General features: G+C 40.3%; 1 protein-coding gene across 6 annotated transcripts in view; it reads left to right on the plus strand.

Annotated features, from left to right (window-relative positions):
• LOC103115388 (serine/threonine-protein phosphatase 4 regulatory subunit 1-like) overlaps positions 1-25653 on the plus strand; it is a 110624-nt gene that overhangs the window by 21402 nt on the left and 63569 nt on the right. For all 6 annotated transcript variants that reach the window (XM_060184233.1, XM_060184118.1, XM_060184360.1 and 3 more), the window contains one exon: positions 22894-23026. In XM_060184233.1, coding sequence (XP_060040216.1) covers positions 22894-23026 — 133 coding nt within the window. The remainder of the gene's footprint in view (positions 1-22893; positions 23027-25653) is intronic.

Consider the following 25653-nt stretch of genomic DNA (forward strand, 5'->3'; position numbering starts at 1 on the left):
CGGGAACAGGGGCTTGAACCTGGGTCCTTGTGCATTGTAATATGTGCGCTTAACCAGGTGAACCACCACCCGGCCCCAATTAAAGAGTTTTGCTTTGGAATTAGGATTGGAGGTGGGGAGTGGGCCAGATGACAGGCAGTAAACATTGGAAGCAATTGCTTTGTCTATTGTAAGGTGATAAATTCTCTAGAAAACACAGAAAAGTAGATCATGATAAGGTAGGGCTATAGAGAACTTTAAAGTTTCAAAATCAGATAGTCAGAGAGGATCTCATCCAGGGAATGGATTACAAAAGGTTTTAAAGAGAAGAAGTTACTGTCAAAGACACCGTGGGGGAGAGAAATATTCTAGGCAGTGACAAGAACTCTCTACTGTCCTTAGGGAAGTACAGGAGAATCTGGAAAACCATTGCAAAGGGAAGTGAAGGGGAGAGTGATTGAACCTGGGACTGTGGATCCTCAGGCAGAAGAGTCTCTTTGCAAACTATTATGCTACCTGTCCCTGCCCTTTAGGTGGTTGTTATAGGGACACAAGGCAGTATGTGGTGATGTTTTTGATTGTCATGATTTGGGGAAGGTTTGTTTCTGGCATCTAATAGTCTGAGGCCAGGGATGTTGCTAACATGCTACAATGAGCACACTCCCTCCCTTGACCCCCTACAGTGCTGATCTGGAGAAATTCTGCTCTGCTATATTATATAGTTCATCAACTGTTGATTGATTTAGTTTGTCTTTGAAGACTTAATAAAAAAACATTAAAACATTATGGGAGGAAGTTATTAATCATATTACCTGGTCAGAATGCCTTCACAATTGACGTTGAAGATAATGCTGGCTCTTTTCATTCCCTTTGAGGAAAAGGAATACAAATGATGTTTGCATGTACATTTTAGTAAACTCTGGTGCTTTTATGGAGTAATCTTTTTAATAAAAATATATCTAGTATATTATTTAAGGAACATAATAATAATCTCACTAACATGAACTCAAACAAGATTTTTCTCATTTTGAAAAAGGCCAAATGTTGATCTACACAAGGGAAAATGTTTATATGTGTAAATGTATTTGTGAAAAATCACTGGTTTTCAGTACGTAGAACAAGACACTATCGCTTATGAATGTGATGTTTTTTAGTGGGCATATTCTCCTTGGGTTACACCAATAATTTGTGTACCACTTTTTCTGTTTTTGCCTTATGTATCTATGCTTTTCTTTGTATCAGATAATTTATTTAAACACATTTTGGAAAGCTTGTGTCAGTTACTTGAAATGAAAGGTATCCAAAATGTCCTAAGATGAGAGTAAAATAACATTATTAAATTCTAGATTGACACAGTTGCCTGCAAAAAATTCCAAGCATGAGACCTCTTCTGTATTAAAAAGGAAGATTAACCAGCTTTACGGACATGTTCAAGACATACTAGTGCCAGAAGTAAACTTTATTTGATTTAATAAAAGAATTGAGAAGGGAATAACTTTTCTATGGTATAATTTAATATGCCTACCATGTGTCACACTTGGGAATACGCTGTCCTAAGCTGTCCACACTCAGGTGACTGGCTGTGCATTTGCAGCAAGAGTGGATGGGGGTCACTGCTGAAGTCAGAATGTAGAACCAACCACTGAAACAAAGAGAGCTGGCCTTCTCATTGGCAATGGACAGTCCTGTCCCCAGGGAGGTAGCAATTTGATATCTCAATTCTTTGTTCTGGTTTGGAGTAAAACTATAATTCCATTTCTTAAAATAAAATAAGAAATCTCTGAAATTCAGGATCTTGCTACCTAAGATCAGTGCTACATACTATTTCCACTCTCTGCCCCTCCTTGTCATACTTAGCCTGAATTACCAAAATTTAATTTTACTGTATCTATTGTTAGAGTGATTGAATACTTTAGATTAACTCATGCATTTATTTTATTGTAGTAGAGTGCTTGACCTGTCTTCTCACTTTTCTGAAACCAAGGTGTTTCATTTTTTTTCAAGCAGAAGTGCATTAATTAATTAATGCCTCAGTTGCTTTTTAACTCATGTGGAAGCTTATATAACTTCTGGTTGCTATAAACTATCCTCCCTTTTTGGGGGCATATGGGTGGAAACTGGCATATCAGCTTTCTTGGGGCCTGCTGGACTCTCATGAACTGAATCCTGGCAGTCAAAGCCTCAGAAGACTGATTTCACCAGAAGTCAGTATACATATAATTTCATAATATACAGGATTTTTGCTTTTTATTACTTTAAGCTAGCATACATGCATACTTTAAAGAAATTAAGGGGGGGGGGCTAGGTAGTGGCACACCTGGTTAAGTGCACCCACTTCAGTGTGCAAGGACCCAAGTTCAAGCCCTTGGTCTCCACCTGAAGGGGGAAACCTTCATAAGTGTTGAAGCAGGGCTGCAGGTGTCTTTCTGTCTCTTTCCCTTGCTATTTCCTCCTCCTCTCTCAACTTTTCTTGGTCTCAATCCAGTAGTAAATAAAGAAAAATATTGGGGCCAGATGGTGGTGCACCTGGTTAAGTGCACACATTACAGTGCACAAGGCTCTGGGTTCAAGGTACTCATCCCCAACCTGCATGGGGAAAGCTTCACAAGTGGTGAAGCAGGGCTGCAGCTGTCTCTCTGTCTCTTTCCCTCTCTATCTTCCACTTCCATCTCAAGTTCTCTCTGTCTCTCTCCAATGATAAACAAATAAATAGTATTAAAAAAGAAAAATACTGGAATAAAAAGAAATTGAGGGGATAAATCTCACAAACTCTCTATTATTATCACTATCTCTATCATTATCTTTCTTCTTTTTTTTTCTTTTCTTTTTTTTTAAATTTTTTATTTAAGAAAGGATTAATGAACAAAAACATAAGGTAGGAGGGGTACAACTCCACACAATTCCCACCACCCAATCTCCATAACCCACCCCCTCCCATGATAACTTTCCCATTATCTAGCCCTCTGGGAGCATGGACCCAGGGTCGTTGAGGGTTGCAGAAGGTAGAAGGTCTGGCTTCTGTAATTGCTTCCCCGCTGAACATGGGCGTTGACTGGTTGGTCCATACTCCCAGTCTGCCTCTCTCTTTCCCTAGTAAGGTGTGTCTCTGGGGAAGCTAAGCTCCAGGACACATTGGTGGGGTCTTCAATCCAGGGAAGCCTGGCCAGCATCCTGGTGGCATCTGGAACCCGAGTAATGAAGCTGAAGGGTTGTCATTCCACACGTGAAGTCTTTCTTACTTCTTTGTGACTATGGATGCCCTGAACTATGGAGATAGAAGCATAATCATTATCAGTAACATAATATGCTTGGTAGCGTTTACTAATACTAGTAAAATAACAGCTGTAGGAGCTCTGTGTCTGTCATGCTATCTAAGGTCTTTTAATCTACATTACTATTGTCTTTTTTTTTTTTTAAACTTTTGCTTCCAGGGTTACCACAGGGGCTTGGTGCATGTACAACTCCACCACTCCACTCCACCCAGTGGGCATTTTTCCTTTTCCTTTTTCTTTTTTTTTTTTAATTTTAATTAATTTATTTATAAAATGGAAACACTGACAAGACCATAGGGTAAGAGGGGTACAATACACACCACCAGAGCTCCGTATCCCATCTCCTCCCCTGATAGCTTTCCTATTCTTTAACCCCGTGGGAGTATGGACCCAGGGTCATTATGGGGTGCAGAAGGTGGAAGGTCTGGCTTCTGTAATTGCTTCCCCGCTGAATGTGGGTGCTGACAGGTCGATCCATACTCCCAGCCTGTCTCTCTCTTTCTTTAGTGGGGCAGGTATCTGAGGAAGCAGAGCTCCAGGACACATTGGTAGGGTCATCTATCCAGGGAAGTCCTTTTTTTTTTAACTGAGTGCGAGAGAGACACACACACACACACACACACACACACGGATGGGGGGGGAGAAAAAGAGATACTTGCAGCACTGCTTCACCACTTGTGAAACCTTCTCCCTGCAGGTGGGGACCAGGGGCATGAACCTTCATCTTTGTGCACTGAAATGTGTACTCTTAATCAGGTGCGCCACTGCACGGCCTCCCCAGCACCTAGTTTAATCAGAGGAAACTGAGAGTTAGTGGAGTGAGGTACTTCTCTAGTTACTTACTTTAGAGAAGGCAGAGCTGGGTTTCAGAAATCATTCTGAGGGCCCACACTTCCACTGACTATACAGTTATGTTCTAACATCTTTCAAGTGAGAAAACTAGAACTTACCCTTTAATTTTTCTCCATTACTTTAGCCACTGGCATGCTACAATGCATCTGAGTGTGAATTTGTTATTAATCATTCAGCTCAGAATTTGTGCTTCTTCAAATTGAATATTCATCTTTGTTTCCTTTCTGAAAAATTATAATCCATTATGTCTTTGAATATTGCCTCTTCCCATTTCATTAATCCCTCCTTCTGGAATTTCTGCTGGACTTAATCTTAGATCTTAGTATTCCATTCTTCATATGCCTTAATTGCTGTCCCATATCTTTCAACTCTTTATTTCTCTGTGCATTGTTCTCGGTGATTTGTCAGATCAGTCTTCCAGCTCACTAGCTATCTCTTGAGCTGGGTCTAAACTACTATTTAAACCAGTTACTGAATTTTAATTAAATTGTCTTTATGTTTTATTTTTACTTGGTTCCTTTGCATATGTCTCTTTTCTTCCAAACACCCCCCCCCCCCCATCAACTCTCTTTCTTTTGGTGTGTGTGCTTAACCAGATGTGCCACCGCCTGGCCTCCCAACTCCCCTTCTTTTAAAAATTGTAGCTTTTTACATTTTTGGACGATTTATTGGATGGTTAATGGTTTAAAGTATTGCTGATAATTGGGTGCAACTTCTCATCTTCCCATGATAAGTGTCTTCAGAACAGTATTACCCTCACAACTTGAGTCTTTTTCTTCCATCATGCACCAGACCCTAATGCCTCTGTACCCTTTTCCTTCTCCAGAGTCCTTTGCTTTGGTGTACTGTATTGTAGTTATTTTTAATCTAAATTGTTTTATGCATAATTATTTGATAGTCTGTTTCAGGGTGTGCTAATTTTAAATCAGAACTTCTAATTCTAATTTGTTACATCAGCTCCTCTTCATGATGGCTTGTTACCATATATACTTGGACATTTTTTATGCCTATTTATCTTCTTTATTATTATTATTTTTATTTATTTACTGGGTAGAGATAGCCGGAAATTGAGAGGGAAGAAGGTGATAGAGAGGGAGAGCCAGAAAGACCTGCAACACTGCTTCACCACTTGCAAAGCTTCCCCCCTGCAGGTGGGGATCGGGGCTTAAACCTGTGTCCTTGTGCACTGTAATATGTGTGCTTAACCGGGTGTGCCACCACCTGGCCCCAGGTTTTAAATGGTGATTGTAGTGTGTCAGCTACTGCTAAGTGTTATTACTTATATTCTATATTATTTTCTGGCATTGGGGTACCTTTCCTGTCTTCCTCTAATTAAGAATATTTTATTTACATTTCGGCGTGTGTTTTGTGTGGGAAGAGATTCTTTTCTCTTTGATCCTATGTTATGAGTTGTTGGAAATTCCAGTAACTGAGATTTGAACAGATAATCCAAAGCCCTTGCTCTCTGTTGTGTGACACTGGGTCAGGATGATAATGGAAATGGAGAATGAAATGTTAGAATGAAATGAATGTTAGAATGAAAACCAGAGTGTCAGGTTGTTATTTGTTAGAAAACTTAGTATTTCCTATAAGGTTGAGATATTCAGGTTCTTAAGTTAATAGCTTTGTATTGGACAGAATTAAGTGTAAGAACTTGACAATGCTTGTTCAGTACTGTTCAGGGACCAATAGGATTGTATTGACAGCTAAGAATTACCTGGCAATTTGTTGTTGTTGTTGTCACTAGGGCTTCACCACTGAGGTCTGACTTTTCTAGCGAGAGAGAGAGAGAGAGAGACAGAGAGAAGAAGGAGGAGGAGGAGGAGGAGGAGGAGGAGGAGAGGAGAGAGACAGAGGGAGACAGACCACAACAGTGAACATCCTCTAGTACTGTGGGAGTTGGGCTTGAGCCTGGGTTGCCCATATGGCACAACAGGGTGCTTCTCTAGTGAGCTATCTTGCTTGCTCATACTATAGCAATTTTAAGACCCATTCTTGCACACATTTAAAATAAAACGAAGGTATACCTGAAGACTAAAAAGGTCCCTGAAGTCTCATAGGTACTTCACATTCTCTGATTCAGACTTGGAGTTCACAATGAGATTGTTAAGATCATGAGGTCACTTCATGAATATGGAAAAGCTTCCCCCCCTGCAGGTGGAGACCAGGGGCTTGAACCTGGGTCCTCGCGCACTGTAACATGTGTGCTCAACTAGGTGTGCCACCACCCAGCCCCCTTTTTTCTCTCTCTCTGTCTTCCTTCCTTCCTTCCTTCTTTCCTTTTCTTTTTTTTTTTTTAATAATTTATTACTTTATTGGGGAATTAATGTTTTACATTCAACAGTAAATACAATAGTTTGTACATGCATAACATTCCCCAGATTCCCATTTAACAATACAACCCCCACTATGTCATTCATCATCTTTCATGGACCTGTATTCTCCCCATCCACCCACCCACCCACCCCAGTCTTTTACTTTGGTGTAATACTCCAATTCCATTTCAGGTTCGACTTGTGTTTTCTTTTCTAATCTTGTTTTTCAACTTTGGCCTGAGAGTGAGATCATCCCATATTCATCCTTCAGTTTCTGACTTATTTCACTCAACATGATTTTCAAGGTCCATCCAAGATTGGCTGAAAACGGTGAAGTCACCATTTTTTACATGCCTTTAATTCCTTGCTCCTGCCTGATTGCTATGGCAAGAACTTCCAACACTATGTTGAATAGTAATGGTGATAGTGGGCAGCCCTGTCTAGTACCTGATCTGAGGGGAAATGCTTCCAGTTTTTCACCATTGAGTATGATGTTGGCTGTAAGTTTGCTATATATAGACTCCACTATCTTCAGGAATTTTCCATCTATTCCCATTTTTTGTAGTGTTTTGATCATAAAGGGATGTTGTATTTTGTCAAAGGCTTTCTCTGCATCTATTGATATGACCATATGGTTTTTGGTCTTGCTTTTGTTGATGTGGTGGATCACATTGATTGATTTACGTATATTAAACCAACCTTGCATGCCTGGGATAAACCCCACTTGGTCATGATGAACAATCTTTTTGATATACTGCTGTATCCGGTTGGCTAGAATTTTGTTCAATATTTTCGCATCTATGTTCATCAGAGCTATTGGTCTGTAGTTTTCTTTTTTGGTTGTGTCCCTGTCTGCTTTTGGTATCAGGGTGATGTTGGCTTCATAGAAGCTGGCAGGGAGTATTCCAGTGTCTTCAATCTTCTGGAAGACTTTTAAAAGTAGAGGTATTAGTTCTTCTTTGAAAGTTTTGTAGAATTCATTTGTAAAACCATCTGGTCCAGGAATTTTATTTTTGGGTAGATTTTTGATAACTGTTTCAATTTCATTAGCTGTGATGGGCCTGTTCATGTTATCCACTTCCTCTTTACTTAGTTTTGGAAGTTGGTAGGTATCTAGGAAATCATCCATTTCTTCCAGGTTCTCTAGCTTGTTGGCATATAGTTGTTCATAGAAGCCTCGCATGATATGTTGAATTTCTGCAGTGTCTGTTGTGATTTCTCCTCTTTCATTCACTCTCCGATTTATTTGGGTCTTCTCCCTTTTTTGTTTTGTGAGTCTGGCTAAAGGTTTGTCAATTTTGTTTACTCTTTCGAAGAACCAACATTTACTTTCATTGATCTTTTGTATGTTTTTCCTATTCTCAATGTTATTTATTTCTGCCCTAACTTTAGTGATTTCTTTCCTTCTGGTTGCTTTAGGATTCCTTTGTTGTTCTTCTTCTAGGTCTTTAAGATGTGCAATCAGGCTGTTTATTTGTGCCTTTTCTTGTTTCCTAATGTGTGCTTGTATAGCTATGAACTTCCCTCTTAGGACTGCTTTAGCTGTGTCCCAAATATTTTGATAGCTTGTGTCTTCATTTTCATTGAACTCTCGAAACATTTTGATTTCTTCCTTGATTTCCTCTTTGACCCAGAAGTTGTTAAGAAGTGTACTGTTGAGCTTCCACATTTTGGGACTGTTACTAATCTTTTGTTGATTGTTAAGTGTTAGTTTAATTCCACTGTGGTCTGAGAAGATGCTTGGGATGATTTCAGTGCTCTTGAATAGGCTGATGCTGTCTTTGTGGCCTAACATATGGTCTATCCTTGAGAATGATCCATGTGGATTTGAGTAAAATGTGTATTCCAGTTTCTTGGGATGAATGACTCTGAAAATGTCCAATAGTTCTAGTTTATCTATCTCTTCATTTACCTCCCTTATGTCTTTACTGATTTTCTTCCTGGATGATCTGTCAAGTTGAGATAGTGGGGTGTTGAAGTCCCCTACTATGATTGTGTTACTGTTAATATATTGCTGTAGCTCTTTCAGTAGAAGTTTGATGTATTTAGATGGCTTCTCATTGGGCGCATAGATATTAATAATTGTTAAGTCCTCTTGATTGACTGATCCTCTGAGCATTAAGTAGTGTCCATTCCTATCTTTTTTAATCTTATCTATTTTAAAGTCTATCATGTCAGATATGAGAATAGCTGTTCCTGCCCTTTTTTGTGGGCTATTGACTTGTATGATAGTTTTCCATCCTTTCACTTTAAGTCTATGTTTGTCTTGTTGAGTTAGGTGAGTTTCCTGTAGACAACATATTGTTGGGTTGTGTTTTCTGATCCATCTTCCTACTCTGTGTCTTTTAATAGGTGAATTCAGGCCATTGACATTTATTGATATCAAAGATTGAAGATATTTTAACGGCATTCTTGTAGAGTTTTAGAGTGTTTTGATATATGTCCTATTTGTGGTGGTCTGGTTGTTTATAGGAGACCTTTCAGAACTTCTTTCAGGGCAGGCTTGGTGATGGTTGCTTCCTTCAACTGTTGCTTGTCTGAGAAGGTTTTGATGCTTCCATCTAGTCTGAATGACAGTCTAGCAGGATATAGTATTCTTGGCTGAAAGCCTTTCTCATTGAGCACTCCATAGATATCTTGCCATTCTCTTCTGGCCTGTAGTGTTTGTATGGAGAAGTCTGCTGCTAATCTTATGGGTTTTCCTTTGTAGGTGACTCTTTGTTTTTCTCTTGCAACTTGAGGATACTTTCTTTATCCTTATTCCTTTCATTCTAAGTATGACATGTCTTGGTGTCTTTAGGTCTGGGTTAATTCTGTTTGGAACCCTCTGGGCTTCTTGAATCTTTATGTCTTTGGTGTTGTCTAGACTAGAGAAATTTTCAGCTATTATGGCCTGGAGAATGCTTTCTTCCTCTCCTTCTCTTTCTTCCTCTGGTAAGCCAATAATGTGTATATTGTTTCTTTTGAAGTCATCCCATAGGACTGTGTTGTTGTTTTCAGCATCTCTTAATCTCTTTTTGAGATCTCATACTTCTTTTTTAGTTGTCTCTAATTCATCCTTAATCTTGCTAATTCTGTTTTCAGCCTCATAGATTCTATTCTCTCTGCCCTCTATTGCTTTCTGGAGTTCATCTATTTTGTTGCCCTGCTCTGATACTGTTTTAGCTTGTTCAGCTAGCTGCCTTCTTAGCTCAGCGATTTCAGCTTTCAGCTCTCTAATAACCATGAGATAATTAGAATTTTCTTCCATATTCTCATTTGTTGTTCCTGCATTTCTGATTACAATTTTTTCAAATTCTTTACTCACTCCTGTTATTATTTCCTTAGCTAATGTTTGGATGTTGAACTCGTTGTTTTGTGCTTCACCCTCTGGAGGACTTTTAGCTGGACTCTTTTCCTGGTTTGAGTCTCCAATATTTTTTCTTGTTGTTTTAACCATTTTATATATTATGTTATGAGTTCCCTTTATCAGTACTTTTCAAATTATTGATTACTATTGCCTGGATTGACTTGTGTCTAAGTAATTTAATTAAAGGGTTTACCGTGGTGGAAGTTAACAGTTTTTTCAATCCCTGAGTTGGAGCTCAGTGGTGTAAAAGCCTCTTTTTTTTTTCTTCCCTGTAGGCTATGGGAGCCTGAGGGCTTTTAAACTATCAGTAGGCTTCTTAGCTTAATCACTGATTCCTGACCAAGAGATAAAGCAGGGTGTGGCAGAGATAATCCAGTGGTTATGCAAAGAGACTCTCACAGCCCCTCAGCTATGCCATGGAGGTATAGGTCTTCTCCTGAGTTTCCCGGTTAGATCTCTGTCCCCTGGTGTCCCTCCCTGTTGCTGCTCCAGATTCTGAGGGTAGTAGCAATGGATACTCAGAGTTGCACTTGGTGAGTCTCTGGGGAGTCCTTTCCTCCCTTCAGCTGTCCCCTTGTTGTGGAGCAGACTGGAGGTGGTGTCTCCACTGACAAACTGTCGAACTGTTAGCAGTCACTTAATCTCTCCTTAGGCCCCTCTCTCCTCTCTGTCACCAGCCATGCGTGTTTGTACTCACGGGTGATTTACTGGGTTCATGTGGTCATTCTAGTCCTGTCTTGTTTCGGTCCGGGTGGGCTCCTTTGGTATTCCTAGTTGATCTGGGAGAGGAGAGAAAGCGATCTGCTGCTCGTAGCTCCGCCTCCAGAAGTCCTCTTTTCTTTTCTTTTCTTTTCTTTTCTTTTCTTTTCTTTTCTTTTCTTTTCTTTTCTCTTTTTTCTTTTCTTTTCTTTTCACCAGAGCACTCTTCAGTTCTGGCTCATGGTGGCATGGGGGATTGAACCTGGGACTTTGAAGCCTTAGGCATGAGAGTCTCTTTGCATAACCATTATGCTATGTACCCCTACCTCATGTACATTTTCTTTTAAAGTCACCTTTATTGATATAATACATATATACCAAATTCACTGGTGTTTAATTTGTTGAACAAGTTGTAGTATTGTGAGCACAACTACAGAATCAGTCAGGATATCAAACATTTCTAGGGGGAGTCGGGCAGTAGCACAGTGGGTTAAGCACACGTGGTGTGAAGTGCAAGGACCCCCATAAGGATCCTGGTTCGAGCCCCCAGCTTCCCACTTGCAGGGGAGTTGCTTGCTTCATGTGGTGAAGCAGGTCTGCAGGTGTCTCTTTTTCTCTCCCCCTTTGTCTTTCCCTCCTCTCTCCATTTCTCTTTGTCCTATCTTAACAGTGACAACATCAGCAACAACAACAATAATAACTACAACAACAATAAAAACCAACAGTGGCAACAAAAGGGAAAATAAATATTAAAAAAAAATTTCTTGGGGTTGGGGAAGCAGCATAATGTTTTTATGCAGAAGACTTTCATGCCTGAGTCTCTGAGGTCCCTGGTTTAATCCCTTATACCAACATAAACCAGGGTTAAGCAGTGATCTGCTATAAATAGATTTCTAACACCCCTAATGTCATTGTGTCCATCTGCCATCACACCTTTCTTTATTCACCCTGAATCCCAGATGAATACTGACTGGCTTATAATGTTTTCCTTTCTTTTTAATTTTTTTTTGTATTACCTTTATTTATTTATTAGATAGAGATAGCCAGAAATCAAGAGTGAAGGGGATGTTAGAGAGGGAGAGAGACAGACACCTGCAACACTGCTTCACCACTTCCAAAGCTTGCCCCCCTGCAGTTGGGGGCTGGGGGTTTGAACCCAGGTCCTTGTGCATTGTAACTTGAGCTGAACCAGGTGCATCACCACCTGACCCCTATTTTTTTCTTTCTAGAACTTAATATAGTTATACAGTAGGAAATCTTTCAAAACCTTTGTCTTCTCTTACTTGACATGCTTTTTTTTTTTTTTTTTGTATTGTTTTGTTTTTTTTGCCTCCAGGGTTATTGCCGGGGCTCCGTGCCTGCACCTTGAACCCACTGCTCCTGGAGACCATTTTTCCCCCTTTTGTTGCCCTTGTTTTAATATTGTTGTGGTTATTATCATTGTTGTTGTTGCAGTTGTTGGACAGGACAGAGAAATTGAGAGGAGTTGTTGGACAGGACAGAGAAATCGAGAGACAGAAAAGGGGAGAGAAAGATAGACACCTGAAGACCTGCATCACTGCCTGTGAAGCGACTCCCTTGAAGTTGGGGAGCTGGGGGTTTGAACTGGGATCCTTATGCTGGTCCTTGCACTTTGCGCCACATGCGCTTAACCCACTGTACTACCTCCTGATTCCCTTGACATGCTTTTTGTTGCATGTTAATAGTTTCTATTGCATATTAATATTTTGTTTATTGTCGGGAGCCATAATGACACTGCACATCACGCCCCTAAGATGGCGCTGGCCACGTGGTGGCTAAACCAGTAAAGTGGTAAACAATTTTGTGGAAGTTGGACGATCCAACTTCACAGACTGTGTGCTGTACACGTGAACTGTTTTATGATTGGTAGAAGGCTGCATGATCTATGAATGCTGTATGCTTGCTTAATGCCCATTGGCTGACTATGTAACAGTGAAAGGTACTTAAGGTGGCCATAAGAAGGAAATAAAGGGAATTGAGGAAGAAGACTCTGGTGTCCGTGTCGTTGTTGCGGGCCGACAGCGACAGTTTATTATTATCCTATGCTTATTTCCAGTTTTGGCCATTACAATAAGGTTACTAGCCTACTGTGAACTTCAGAAATGGGCATGCTGGGTTAGATGACAAATTTATAGTTATTTTTTTAAAGAAACTCCGAAGTCATATTAGTAGCTGCGCCATTTTGTGTGTCTACCAGCATTGTGTGAAATCCAGTCATTCTATATCCTTGCCAATATAGAGTCAATTTAAAAAGCCTCTTTCCCATCAGTACTAGTTCATTCTGGCTTTAGTTGACAGATCCTGAGTCAGTTATGATTACTAGTGGTGTTGAACGTTTTTTTCTTGTGCTTAACTGTCATTAAATACCTCTTTATTATCATTTTATAAATTTTGGTGAGATGTTTATATAGGTCTTCTGCCTACTTTTGAAATATACCCCTGAGAGTTCTTTATATATTTTGAAACTAATCCTTTATCAGATGTATCTTTCACAAATATTTTCTTCTTAGTATTTAGTGTCTTGATTGGTGTTCCACATTTTTTTTTTTTTTTTAAATCAGATCACTGCTCAGCTCTGGTTTATGGTTGTGCAGGGGATTGAACCTGGGACTTTGAAACGTCAGGCATGAGAGTCTCTTTGTGTAACCATTATGCTATCTACCCCTGCCCACCACATTTTGCTTTTTGTTTTGTTTTGTTTTCTAGACCAGAACACTGCTCTGTTCTGGGTTATGGTGTTGCTGGGGATTGAACCTGTGATCACAGAAGCTCAGGTTTGAAAGGCTTTTGCATCACCATTATGCTGTCTTCCCAGCCCCACACTTTGCTTTTTCAATCATGTTTTTTGGAGAGTTCTTAATTTTGATGAAGTTTAATTCATTAGTATTTCCTCAAAGACACATGCTTTCCATGTCTTCTTTAAGAAATCTTTGCCTAACCAAAGAACACAATGATAAAAGTTTTATCACTTTGTGTTTTGAATTTATGTCTATCAGCTATTTTGAGTTAATTACTTTATGTGCTGTAAGGAACAAGGTCCATTTCCCCCACATGTTTATTCAGTTATTCTAGTGCTGTTTGCTGAATTGAATTACCTTGGTGCCTTTGTAAAAAATTAATTGGCCTTAGACTTGTGGATCTATTTATGGATTCTCTCTCATGTTCCATTAATCCATATGTTTGTCCCTGCACCACAGTGACAGTCATAATAAACAGAATTTTCATGTCAGGAGTTATAAGTTGTTATACTTTATCTTCCTTTCCAAACTGTTTTGTATGATATAAACACTTAGCATTTTCAAATGACCAGGAATGACTTTTTTCATTTCTACAAAATTGATTGCTATAATTTTGATTGGGATAACATGAGATTTAGAGGTAAAATTGGCAAGAATTGACATGTTAAGATTATATAGTCTTTTGATCCACGAAAATGGTATAACTATTAAAAAAAAAAAGACCTTATTCTCTAGAAAGATTTTAGGTTCATGGTGTAAGTGAGTGGAAGACATAGAAATTTCCCATTTATCCCAGAACTTTCTGCTGTGCAGCTTCTTTATCTGTGTCCCCTACCATCATTCTACTAAAAACTTTATTTAAAAATTTCTTGCTATAGTATTTGAACATATTTTATTCAGTTTCTTTTTCTTTTTTCTTTTTTTGCCTCCAGGGTTATTGCTGGGGCTCTGTGTCTGCACTACTAATCCACTGCTCCTGGAGGCCATTTTTTCCCTTTTGTTGCCCTTGCTGTTTATTGTCTTGTTGTTATTATTTTTTTAAATTTTTTATTTATAAAAATGAAACATTGACTAAACTATAGGATAAGAGAGGTACAACTTCACACAGTTCCCACCACCAGAACTCCTCATCCCATCCCTTCCCCTGATAGCTTTCCTATTCTTTCACCCTCTGGGAGTGTGGAGCCAAGGTCATTGTGGGATGCAGAAGGTGGAAGGTCTGGCTTCTATAATTGCTTCCCCGATGAACATGGGTGTTGACAGGTCGATCCATACTCCCAGCCTGTCTCTCTCTTTCCCTATTGGGAAAGGGGTCTGGGGAAGCAGAGCTCCAGGACACATTGGCGGGGTTGTTTGTCCAGGGAAGTCTGGTCGGCATCATGGTAGCATCTGGAACCTGGTGGTTGACAAGAGAGTTAACATACAAAGCCAAACAAATTGTTGACCAATCATGGACCTAAAGGCTGGACAGTGCAGGTCAAGAGTTGGGGCGGGGTCTCTGTTTTGTAGATAGCTGGTAGGCATATTTTAGTTATATTTCAAAGTGCCTGTGGCTATATTAGTGTTTTTTTTTTTTCTTTCTTTCTTTTCCCGAGCCTGAAATCTGATATGCAGGTGGATCCTAATTATTGTCAGGGGAGATGATGTCATGGCTGGAAAAAGGACCAGAAAGCTGGATCAGGGAAGAAAGTAGCTCCCAAATATGGGAAAGATGTATAAATATTGTTGATTGTAAACCCCATTGATTTGATGTGATCTGGGGCCCATATTCAGCTTAGGAGCCTATGTGACCTCTGCATCCCTGTAGATCTGAGCTCACATTCTATAGTCATAAGTAGGAACGTTCCAAGCTGCCCCAATATCAGGACCCATCTTCCTCAGGTGTAGTATGGAGTATATTGTCCAGCCTCCCTTTGGCGGATGGAACATTCTCTACCATTGTTGATCCAAGTTTAGGGCAAGGTCTGTTGGATAGTATGCCAGCTCCCCCTGGCTTCTGCTTAGCCAAGCACCAGTATGCCTATATAGGGATTGGTTTGATCCCATTCAAAGCGATCTATTTACATAAATCACCTTTACATTTACATAAAGCACCACACTCCCTCCAGGGCATTAGTGGTTTAGTGGTAAAATTCTCACCTGCTCCGCCCCCTCTCCTTGTCACACCCTGATCCTCTCCTTGTCACACCCTGATCTTCCACCAGTCACTTTTTGCTCCACCCTCTCTATGTTACATCCTGTTTCCACCCTACTTAGAGAGTATAAAAACAGCTGCTCTTCTGATTAAACACGCTTGGAAATTGCTTTCCGGCTCCGAGGGTTCCAGAGTGTATCTCCTGCGAAGTTAGTGCAGCACGAGTTCCTGATCCCTCTCCCACGCAGCAGCCTAGATCAGCTCCAGTTGAGTTCTCTCCAACCCAGAGAGCACTAGCTCGGGAAGAAGCACCCTCAGGCTATCCCGGCACAAAGGTACCCAAACCATTAAATGGGGGAAGGGTAGTCTCTTCAACAAATGGTGTTGGGAGAAAAAATGGGTTGAAGCGTGCAGAAGAATGAAACTGAACCACTATATTTCACCAAACACAAAAGTAAATTCCAAGTGGATCAATGACTTGGATGTGTCAGACCAAAAACTATCAGATACTCAGAGGAAAATATTGGCAGAACTCTTTTCTACATAAATTTTAAAAACATCTTCAATGAAATGAATCCAATTACAAAGAAGACTAAGGGAAGCATAAACCCATGGGACTACATGAAATTAAAAAGCTTTTGCACAGCAATTGAAACCACTACCCAAACCAAGATACCTCTCACAGAGGAGAAGATCTTTATGTGCCACATATCAGGCAAGAGGCTAATAACCAGAATATATAAAGAGCTTGCCAATGTCAACAAAAAGAAAACAAATGCCCCCATCAAAAAATGAAGAGAAGACATGAATTAAATATTCACCACAGAAGATATCTGAAAGGCAGAGAAACGTATGAAAAAAAAATGCTTCAAGTCATTATTTGTCAGAGAAACACAAATAAAGACAATAATGAAAATGTCATACATCAGAAAATATAGCAGCAACAAATGTTGGAGAGGCTGTGGGGACAAAGGAATCCTCCTGCTCTGCTGGTGGGAATATCAAATGGTCCAACCTCTGTGGAGAACAGTCTGGAGAACTCTCAAAAGGCTAGAGATAGACCTACCCTATGATCCTGCAATTCCTCTCCTGGGGATATATCCCAAGGAACCAAACACACATCCAAAAAGATTTGTGTATACCTGTGTTCATAACAGCACAATTTGCAATAGCCAAAACCTGGAAGCAACCCAGGTGTCCAACAACATATGAGTGGTTGAGCAAGTTGTGGTATATATACACAATGGAATTTAAAATGGTGATTTCACCATTTTCAGCCCATCTTGGATGGAGCTTGAAGAAACCATGTTAATTGAAATAAATTAGAAATAGAAGGATGAATATAGGATGATCTCTTTTACAGTCAGAAGTTGAAAAACAAGATCAGAAGAGCAGCTGTTTTTATACTCTCTAAGTAGGGTGGAAACAGGATGTGACATAGAGAGGGTGGAACAAAAAGTGACTGATGGAAGATCAGGGTGTGACAAGGAGAGGATCAGGGTGTGACAAGGAGAGGGGGCGGAGCAGGTGAGAATTTTACCACTAAACCACTAATGCCCTGGAGGGAGTGTGGTGCTTTATGTAAATGTAAAGGTGATTTATGTAAATAGATCGCTTTGAATGGGATCAAACCAATCCCTATATAGGCATACTGGTGCTTGGTTAAGCAGAAGCCAGGGGGAGCTGGCATACTATCCAACAAAGGTCCTATGGGTGCCCACAAGGGGTCTATTGTGTTGTTCCTGATAGAGATGACCAGTAACAATGGAGAGAGATTTATTTGAGGTCTAGACCCATCATGTCTGTTTGGGAATCTCAGGACTCCCCGATTAGGGCCCCAGCTGATGGGGTGGCCTGATAGTGACTAAAGAGTCATCGTTAAAGTATGCCAGTCTCTTGCCCTTATTCAACTTTTACAGTCCTTGCTTTGATGAGGTTAGCTTTGGAGTGAATGCGAGAACTGTAATAGGAAATAGGTGAGGAGGGTATCTGAGTCTAAGTAGACACTATTTCATTATGAACTTTATACTGACTCACTACAGACTATTGTGTATTTTTGCTTTCAGGTATATATTTTGCCCTAGTTTATGGATACATGTGAACATATGCTCTATCTCATGGGACCTGGTCTATATTTAGGTTTTGAGACTTTGTTAGGAAGTCAACCTCCTGGAATGGAATTTGAGAATACTATGAAAGGCAAGGTCTCACCCGAATAATGAGGGTGAATGGTTGACATTCCATGTCTGACATCTCTGGACAGTCTGAAGTGAAGCATGCTAAGGTGGTACTCATTGCATTGATTCGGTTGGGATCAGTGGATGCAATATCATTTGGTATGAATTGAGAGAAGCATGCAGGAAAGTGAGTCCCACCCTAGAGGCTCCAGGACTGGGGGGAAATATAGGCTCTAAAGAGGAAGCGGGATTTAAGAAGACAGTAGATAGTTATTGCTATAATCACATTATTTGGCAATTGGGTTAACTTTGAAATATCCCTTTGTTAGGATTTGCTGTATCATACTCAATATCACCATAATTTATGTCCTTTGATATTATTTATATATAGCTGTGCCACCAGTTGCTTCTGTTCTTCCTGGTCTAAGCTTTTAAGAGAGTCAACATATCAAAGACTCAGTCTGTGTATTAAAAAGACTCAGTCTGTGCTTTAAAAAGTTTGAGACAGTCAATCAATTTTTCCTTCTCATATTAATTAAATAGTGATTTATCTGACTACAAATTGATAGGAGTAAAAAAAAAACAACAACAAATCGATAGGAGTGTACATAAACACCATTCCCACCACCAAAAGACTGTGTCCCATCCCATCCTTCCTCCCCCCCACTCCATGAAGCTGAACATCCACCCTCACCCTCAACCCAGGGTTTTTACTTTGGTGCCCTACTCCAAAATTCAGTCAAATCCTGCTTTGAGTTTCCCTTTCTGTTCTTCTTTCTCAACTTCTGTTGATGAGTGGAATCATCCTGTATTTATCTGCCTGGCCCCCAGTGAGTTATTTTATCAAGGTAGGTTCTAAACCTCATTCTTCTTTATGATTCTGTACAAATACATTCATTAAAAAAAAGTTAGTACTCATTTAAGTTTCTTTTGATTCTTACTTTTACTACTTTTTTATTAAATACCTGCAGTTGGTCAGAGTCTATATTGGGTGCTAGGTTATATCACCTTTAAGAAATTCAGAATGACTGGGAGACAGCATTTTGTGGCATTTGTAAGAAATCTAACAAAAGCTGGTATAACTCCTTAGGGACAGTGATAGGAAGGAATAAGAAACAGTTCCAGCAGACTACAACCCAGATGATACTGGGTAGTGCTGCTTTGTACATTGAGGCCACAGATAGAGTGGAGGTAAGGATGTAAGAATGGAGAGTGTTTAGGCTGGGATATTGCTCACTTAGTAGAATACACACTTTTATCATTCGTAAGGACTTCAGTTTGGGCCCTCAGCTACCACATGGGAGTACCACATACAGGAGAAGCTTAATGAACAGTGGAGTGATGCTTTGGTGTCTCTCTTCTGTAATATCTGGGAGTGGGGGGAGAGTCCACTGGGAGCAGTGGGTGCTATAGAAAAGGCCTAGCAGCAAGAAAAAAGGAAGAGGAGGAGGAGGGAGAGAAAAGAGAGAAGAGAGAGAGGAAAGGGAGGACGAGGATGGTTTTAGTAGAAACTGCACTCACAGAATCACAGAGATAAGGGATAGGATCTTAGAGCATTTGTATAACTAGGGAAAAACCACTTTGAGGCTTAGACAGGGAGGAGGGATTTCTTTGGACATGAAAATGAATGTTTTGTTTGCTTGTATAACTTAGGGGATAGTCTGTAGTCTTTATGAACTCAAATCCTGACTCCTCCATCCTCTTGCTCTATAATTATAGGCGCCTTACTCACCACTCACCTCCCTGTGCTTTTATTTCCTCAATGGGAACATTGCAATACGGGTTTTTATCAAGATTTAATGTAATTCTATGCAGAAAGCTCTTAGCAATTCTTGGCTTATAGTAAGTATCCAATATTTTATGACTTACAGCTTTTATTTCCCTATATTTAGTTAGTGTGGGTTTATATAGTTTGTGTAGTAGAATTGTCAATATTCTCCAATAATAACTTTTCTTTTGTAGAACTAATTTCTAGATTCTTTAGTTTTCTGATAAATAGGGTTCTTGAAGAGTGCCTGGGTATTTTGCTGTCCTTAAGAACAGGAGTTTTGGGGCTGGGTGGTGGCGCACCTGGTTGAGCACACATGTTACAATGAGCAAGGACTCAGGTTCGAGCCCCTAGTCCCCACCTGCAGGGGGAAAGCTTTGTGAGTGGTGAAGTGTTGGTATGCATGAGACCCCTTCTGTTTCATTTGGTTTAAATCCCCCCTGCTTAACACTATTCTATTTACATAACCACTTCATTCTATTTATATAACCGCTGTTAACAAGCACCTCCCTCCAGGGCATTGGTTCAATCCCCACTGTTTCATGATATGTTTTTGCTCCACCCCCCCTCCTTGTCACACTCTGATTGTCACCAGTCACTTTTCTCTCCACCCTCTCTATGTCACACCCTGTTTCCACCCTACTTGTCAAGTATATATAAAGACAGCATTGTGAGTTTTAGAGTACTTTACCTTGAGTTTAGCTTAGCTCGTCTTAGATTGTGCTGCGTCCTGCATGAATAAAGAGATACTGCCTACAGCTCAACTATGAGTCCCTGGTCGTCTGTTACCTGCCCCTGAAGCCAGCCCAGCGAAAACAACCTAACCCGTCGAAAACGACAGTGAAGCAATGTTGGAGGTTTCTCTCTGTCTCTTTCCCTCCCTATCTCCCCCTCTCCTCTTGATTTCTGGCTGTCTCTATCCAATAAATAAAGTTTAGAAAATTAAAAAAAAACAGGAATTTTTTTTTTCCTATGAAGTACACAGAGGCTATGTTTCAGAGGATTTTCTGAAACCAATGATCCTGTAGAAAAAGTTCCAAATGTATAGTCTGTGAGCGTCATCAGGTTCCAAAGTGATCTGTGGTCCCAAAAGTTTAGGTACCACTGCCCTTTTTTTTTTTGCTTTGCTTCCTCCCCACCCCCCACTGCTTTAAACTTGCTATTTAGAGGTCTACTCTGGGTTGGATTCATGGTGATCTATAAACTCCCATGTTTGTGTATGAGGGTGATGGACATTCCTCTGTACAGGAACTGTGACTGTGGCCTTGCACTCATCTGTGACTGGGGACTGTTCATCCCCCAGAAGGAGTCCTAAAGAGAGATAACATATTTGATTGTATCACACACATCTTTTCTACAAACGTATAAAACTCTATTAAATTCTTTGAGTAACTGTTATACAGTGTAACTTTTTTAATAAGCTCTAATTACTACCCTAAAAGAATTAGTTGAGAAAAAATGTGGTTTGTGTTTCAAGGAAAATAAGTACCTTAGCAAATGTGTTATCTCTTATTTTAGTTTCTTATCAATTACTACCCTGATGAATTATGGGGGCAAAAAATGAGTGTGTGTGTGTGTGTGTGTGTGTGTGTGTGTGTATTTAAATATTTACTTGTTAGTGAGCAAGAGAACTAGAGCATTATCCTAGCATATGTGATGTCAGGGACTGAACTTGGAACTTCATGCTTATGAGTTCAGCTCATCATCTCCTGTGCAGTCTCCTGGGCTGTGAACCATGAGCTTTTTAATTGCCAGGGTGAAGCCCTCTGCTCTTCCACACCTTGTACAAAGGATAGTAGAGAGGCATTTATGCCCTCTGAAGAATGGATGTAAATAGACTGGTGACCAGGCCAGATCCTGAAAGACCAGACCCTGCAAATCTTGATATGCATGAACTCAGTTATTTTAACATCCTGGCAGGGCAAGGGTGGGGTTTTATATTTATTTTTCATGTAAGTGTAGACAAGGTAAGTCACTTGCTCTGATCACAAAGCTAATAGATAGTAGGTGGGGATTTCATTCTATTTCAGGTATCTTTGGTTCCAGAGGCTAGGAGCTTAGTCATTCTATTGGGTTATCAGAAGAGTCACGGGGAGTCGGGCTGTAGCACAGCGGGTTAAGCGCAGGTGGCGCAAAGCACAAGGACCGGCATAAGGATCCCGGTTCGAACCCCGGCTCCCTACCTGCAGGGGAGTCGCTTCACAGGCAGTGAAGCAGGTCTGCAGGTGTCTATCTTTCTCTCCTCCTCTCTGTCTTCCCCTCCTCTCTCCATTTCTCTCTGTCCTATCCAACAACGACGACAACAACAATAATAACTACAACAATAAAACAACAAGGGCAACAAAAGGGAATAAATAAATAAAATAAATATAAAAAAAAGAAGAAGAGTCATGATGCATTTTTGCATAGAATTATATGGAAAACATTTGTCATCACCCCATCTTGGGATGGAGCTCAAAGGTATCATGTTAAGTGAGATAAGATGTAAACAAAAGGATGAAAATGGGATGATCTCACTCGTAGGTAGAAGTTGAAAAACAAAATCAGAAGGGAAAACTCTAAACAGAATTTGGACTGGAATTGGTGTATTGCACCAAAGTGAAAGACTCTGGGATGGGATGGGGGGAGGGTTCAGGTCCTGAAATATGATGGCAGAGGAGGACCTAGTGGGGGTTGTATTGTTATGTGGAAATGTTATGAATGTTCAAACTACTGTATTTTACTTTTGACTGTAAACCATTAATCCCAATAAAGAAATAAAAAAATATACGTCATGACTTTTACAACTCAATAATACATTAGAGGGCTTGGAATGCCAACCTGTTTGGAGATGTAAGGAAGGACAGGTCTAGGAAAGAAGGGTGAGTAACTGTGACTGGCTCATATTTGGTCAGAATGAGTTGCAAGAACCATTAGACATTCCTGAGAAAGACCTGGTTGGGGATTGGTAGCCAACCAGATTAATGGATTGATGGAGACTTCTGCCATAGAGCAGATGAAGCTGCATCATGAGCACACTTAGGATAAAACAAAACATGGGGTAGCTTCCTGTCAACTTCATGCTATGGGTTGTTTTACTAACAAACTTGTTTAATTTTGAACCCTTTTGAATAGAACTTTGTGAGCAATTTTCAGAGGGGTGAGCATCTTTGTTCACTTGCTTCTGAATTCTCTGATAGAAGAAAATTTCCTATCCATGTTGTTGAGAAGTGACTCATGAATCAGATAAATAATATTAAAAGAAGGACACTCATTTTATTATTATTATTTTTTTTTACCAGAGCACTACTCAGTTCTGGCTTAAGGTGGTGCTGGGGATAACTCAAGACCATGGAGCCTCAGGCATGAAAGGCTTTGGTATAACCATTTTACTGTCTCCTCAGCCCTCCACTTTTCTTTATAACCTTCTCTCCTTTCTCTTGGACTATAAACCTGACCACTTTCATTTGAGATGAGTTGCCCAGTTTGCAGTACTCAGAGGCTTCCATTGGAGAGGACTATGAATGTGGAAAACATGCTATGAGACCATGTTTTTGTCCAACTGTGGTCTGTGATAGCTTACATCTCTCTCCAACCCCTCTCACTTTAGATGGATTTGAAGACTATGGTCCAGATTGTGATAGCATGAGGGTAACGGCCTTCTTGGACATTCCAGGCCAGGATGACTTGCCTCCACTCACTCGCCTGGAAAAGTATGCCTATAGTGATAACATCTTAAACCGGTAAGCTCAACCAGTCCCCTAAACATTTACAGCCCTCTGTTGTCCCTGGTTTAAGCTGATACTGGTGTTTACTTCTCTGTGACAGCTTTGAGGGCACTCATGGCTAAGGTAGAATGCAAGCTGTCTCCAGGATGCTGGGATTCTACCTGCATGGCATCATTTTATTAAGCATCTCCAAAATTCTTGTTACTGTTTTACTGACCACCTGGTAAGCCAGGAAGAAAATGGTGATGAAATTTAATGGTGTTTAAATAATTAGAAGTGCTAACTGGGTGTTTTTCACACATGCAGAACTCAGAAAAGTAAAACGCATCACTGGATTGAGAAGCACTGGTTGGAAGCAACGCTTGCTCATTTTGTTTTCTGACTACACTGTGCTTCAGGGAATTTTGTGCAACATGTCTTCCCATATTCCCTTATGTTTCTGGCAGGATTCTACTCATGCTTCACACCATTTCTCTTACTCTCAGCATATGATTTAACTCTTACTTCATGAAGAGCAGAAACGAAGGCATCTCTTTCAGCTTACGGTCTGCACAAACTTTACGTGAACCTGGAACTGAAAATACCTCAGCTTTCCCCCCTACCCAAGAGACTTGCTGTATTCCCAGAAAAAAACTTTTAAAAAAATATTTATTTATTTTCCCTTTTGTTGCCCTTGTTGTTTATTTTTTATTATTGTTGTAGTTATTGATGTTGTTGTTGTTGGATAGGACAGAGAGAAATGGAGAGAGGAGGGGAAGACAGAGGGCGAGAGAAAGACAGACCTGCAGACCTGTTTCACCACTTGTGAAACGACTTCCCTGCAGGTGGGGAGCCGGGGGCTGGATCTGGGATCCTTATGCGGGTCCTTGTGCTTTGTACCACGTTCTGGGATCCTTATGCGGGTCCTTGTGCTTTTTGCCACGTGCGCTTAACCTGCTGCGCTACCGCCCGGCCCCCAGAAAAAAAACTTCTACAAGGTCACAGGGGCAAGTTGAGGATAGTTTTCAGGTAAGGGAAGAGCAAGTCCAAGGCTCTTCTGAGTTACTCTTTCCTAGGGGTGGGTTTGCCTCAGCTACTCTGAGGTAGCTGTCACCATTCACTTTGCACTGTTGAAGCTCTGGCTTATGGATTTTTGAGGGATTGAACATGGGATTTTGGAGCCTTAGGCATGAAAATCTTTTGCTTCTATCTCTGATTATAACCATTATACTATTTCCCCCTGCCCTTACTACTCATTTTGGGATCCCCTTTTTTCTTCTGTCCGATCTTAGAAAAGGAGTAGCTCTCTACCTGCCTTGCCTTTTGACTCATTCCTTTCCCCTTTCCTCTATTGGCTATGCCTTCTGTCTCCTTTTGCCCATTAACACACCCTTTTTAAAAAAAAGTTTAAAAAAATTAAAAAAAATTTATTTTCCCTTTTGTTGCCCTTGTTTATTTTTTATTATTGTTGTAGTTATTATTGTAGTTATTGATGTTGTTGTTGGATAGGATAGAGAAATGGAGAGAGGAGGGGAAGACAGGGGGGAGAGAAAGATAGACACCTGTAGACCTCTGAAATTCTCTAACTGTACAGTCCTGAGAACTTCTTTTTTTTTTTTTTTTTCCTCCAGGGTTATTGCTGGGCTCGGTGCCTGCACCATGAATCCACCGCTCCTGGAGGCCATTTTTCCCCCTTTTTGTTGCCCTAGTTGAGAACTTCTTTTTTTTTAAAGAATTTGTTTATTTATTTATTCATGAGAAAGAGAGAAGGAGAGAAAGAACCAGACATCACTCTAATACATGTGATTCCGAGGATTGAACTTGGGACCTCATGGTTGAGAATCCAGTACTTTATCTACTGCGCCACCTCCTGGACCACCTGTCCTGAGAACTTCTGTTAGTATTTTATTTTGTGCAGACTAGACAGTGCTCACTAAGTCTCTCTCTTATTTCTTTTTATTATTTATTTATTGGATGGAAACAGCCAGAAATTGAGAAGGAAGGGGACATAGAGAGACAGAGACATCTGTAGCACTGCTTCACCGCTTGAAAGCTTCCAATCTGTAGGTGGGGACTGGGTGCTTCACCCTGGGTCCTTGCACATCATAATGTGTATGCTCAGCTGGGTGCACCATCACCTGGCCCCATCTCTCTCCTTTTCTTCCACTCATGTTTTGTGTAAAACATTGTCCCTGCTTTAATATCTATTACATCCTAGAAAACATACTGCAGTGTTGCTGGATGAATCTAATCTTTATCCTGGTTTTACAGATAGGAAATGATAGGACTTGAACATTGTCTTTTGGTAAGCAGTTAATTGTAGTTTACAATGAAGAACTTTTGCTCTTTTGGTTGGTGCTTTTCACACAGTGTGTAAAAGAATGATTGGGGACCACATGGCGGCACACCTGGTAGAGCATACATGTTAAACAATGATAGTGGAGCAGGACCTAGGATGGAGGTGAGAATGGTTTGCAGAAAACTGAGAAATTTCACACATGTATCAACAACTTCATTTACTGTGAATCATTAATCACCCAATTAAAAAATATTAAAAAAATAGTTGTCTCTCCCAAAGGTACCAAGACATCTTTTCGTACTTTCTGCTTGAACTTCTGCTGTTTTCCTTTCACATTTGAGTCTATAATCTACCTAGAATTGCT

This window comes from Erinaceus europaeus, chromosome 1, assembly GCF_950295315.1.
Source record: "Erinaceus europaeus chromosome 1, mEriEur2.1, whole genome shotgun sequence".
Classification (NCBI taxonomy): domain Eukaryota; kingdom Metazoa; phylum Chordata; class Mammalia; order Eulipotyphla; family Erinaceidae; genus Erinaceus; species Erinaceus europaeus.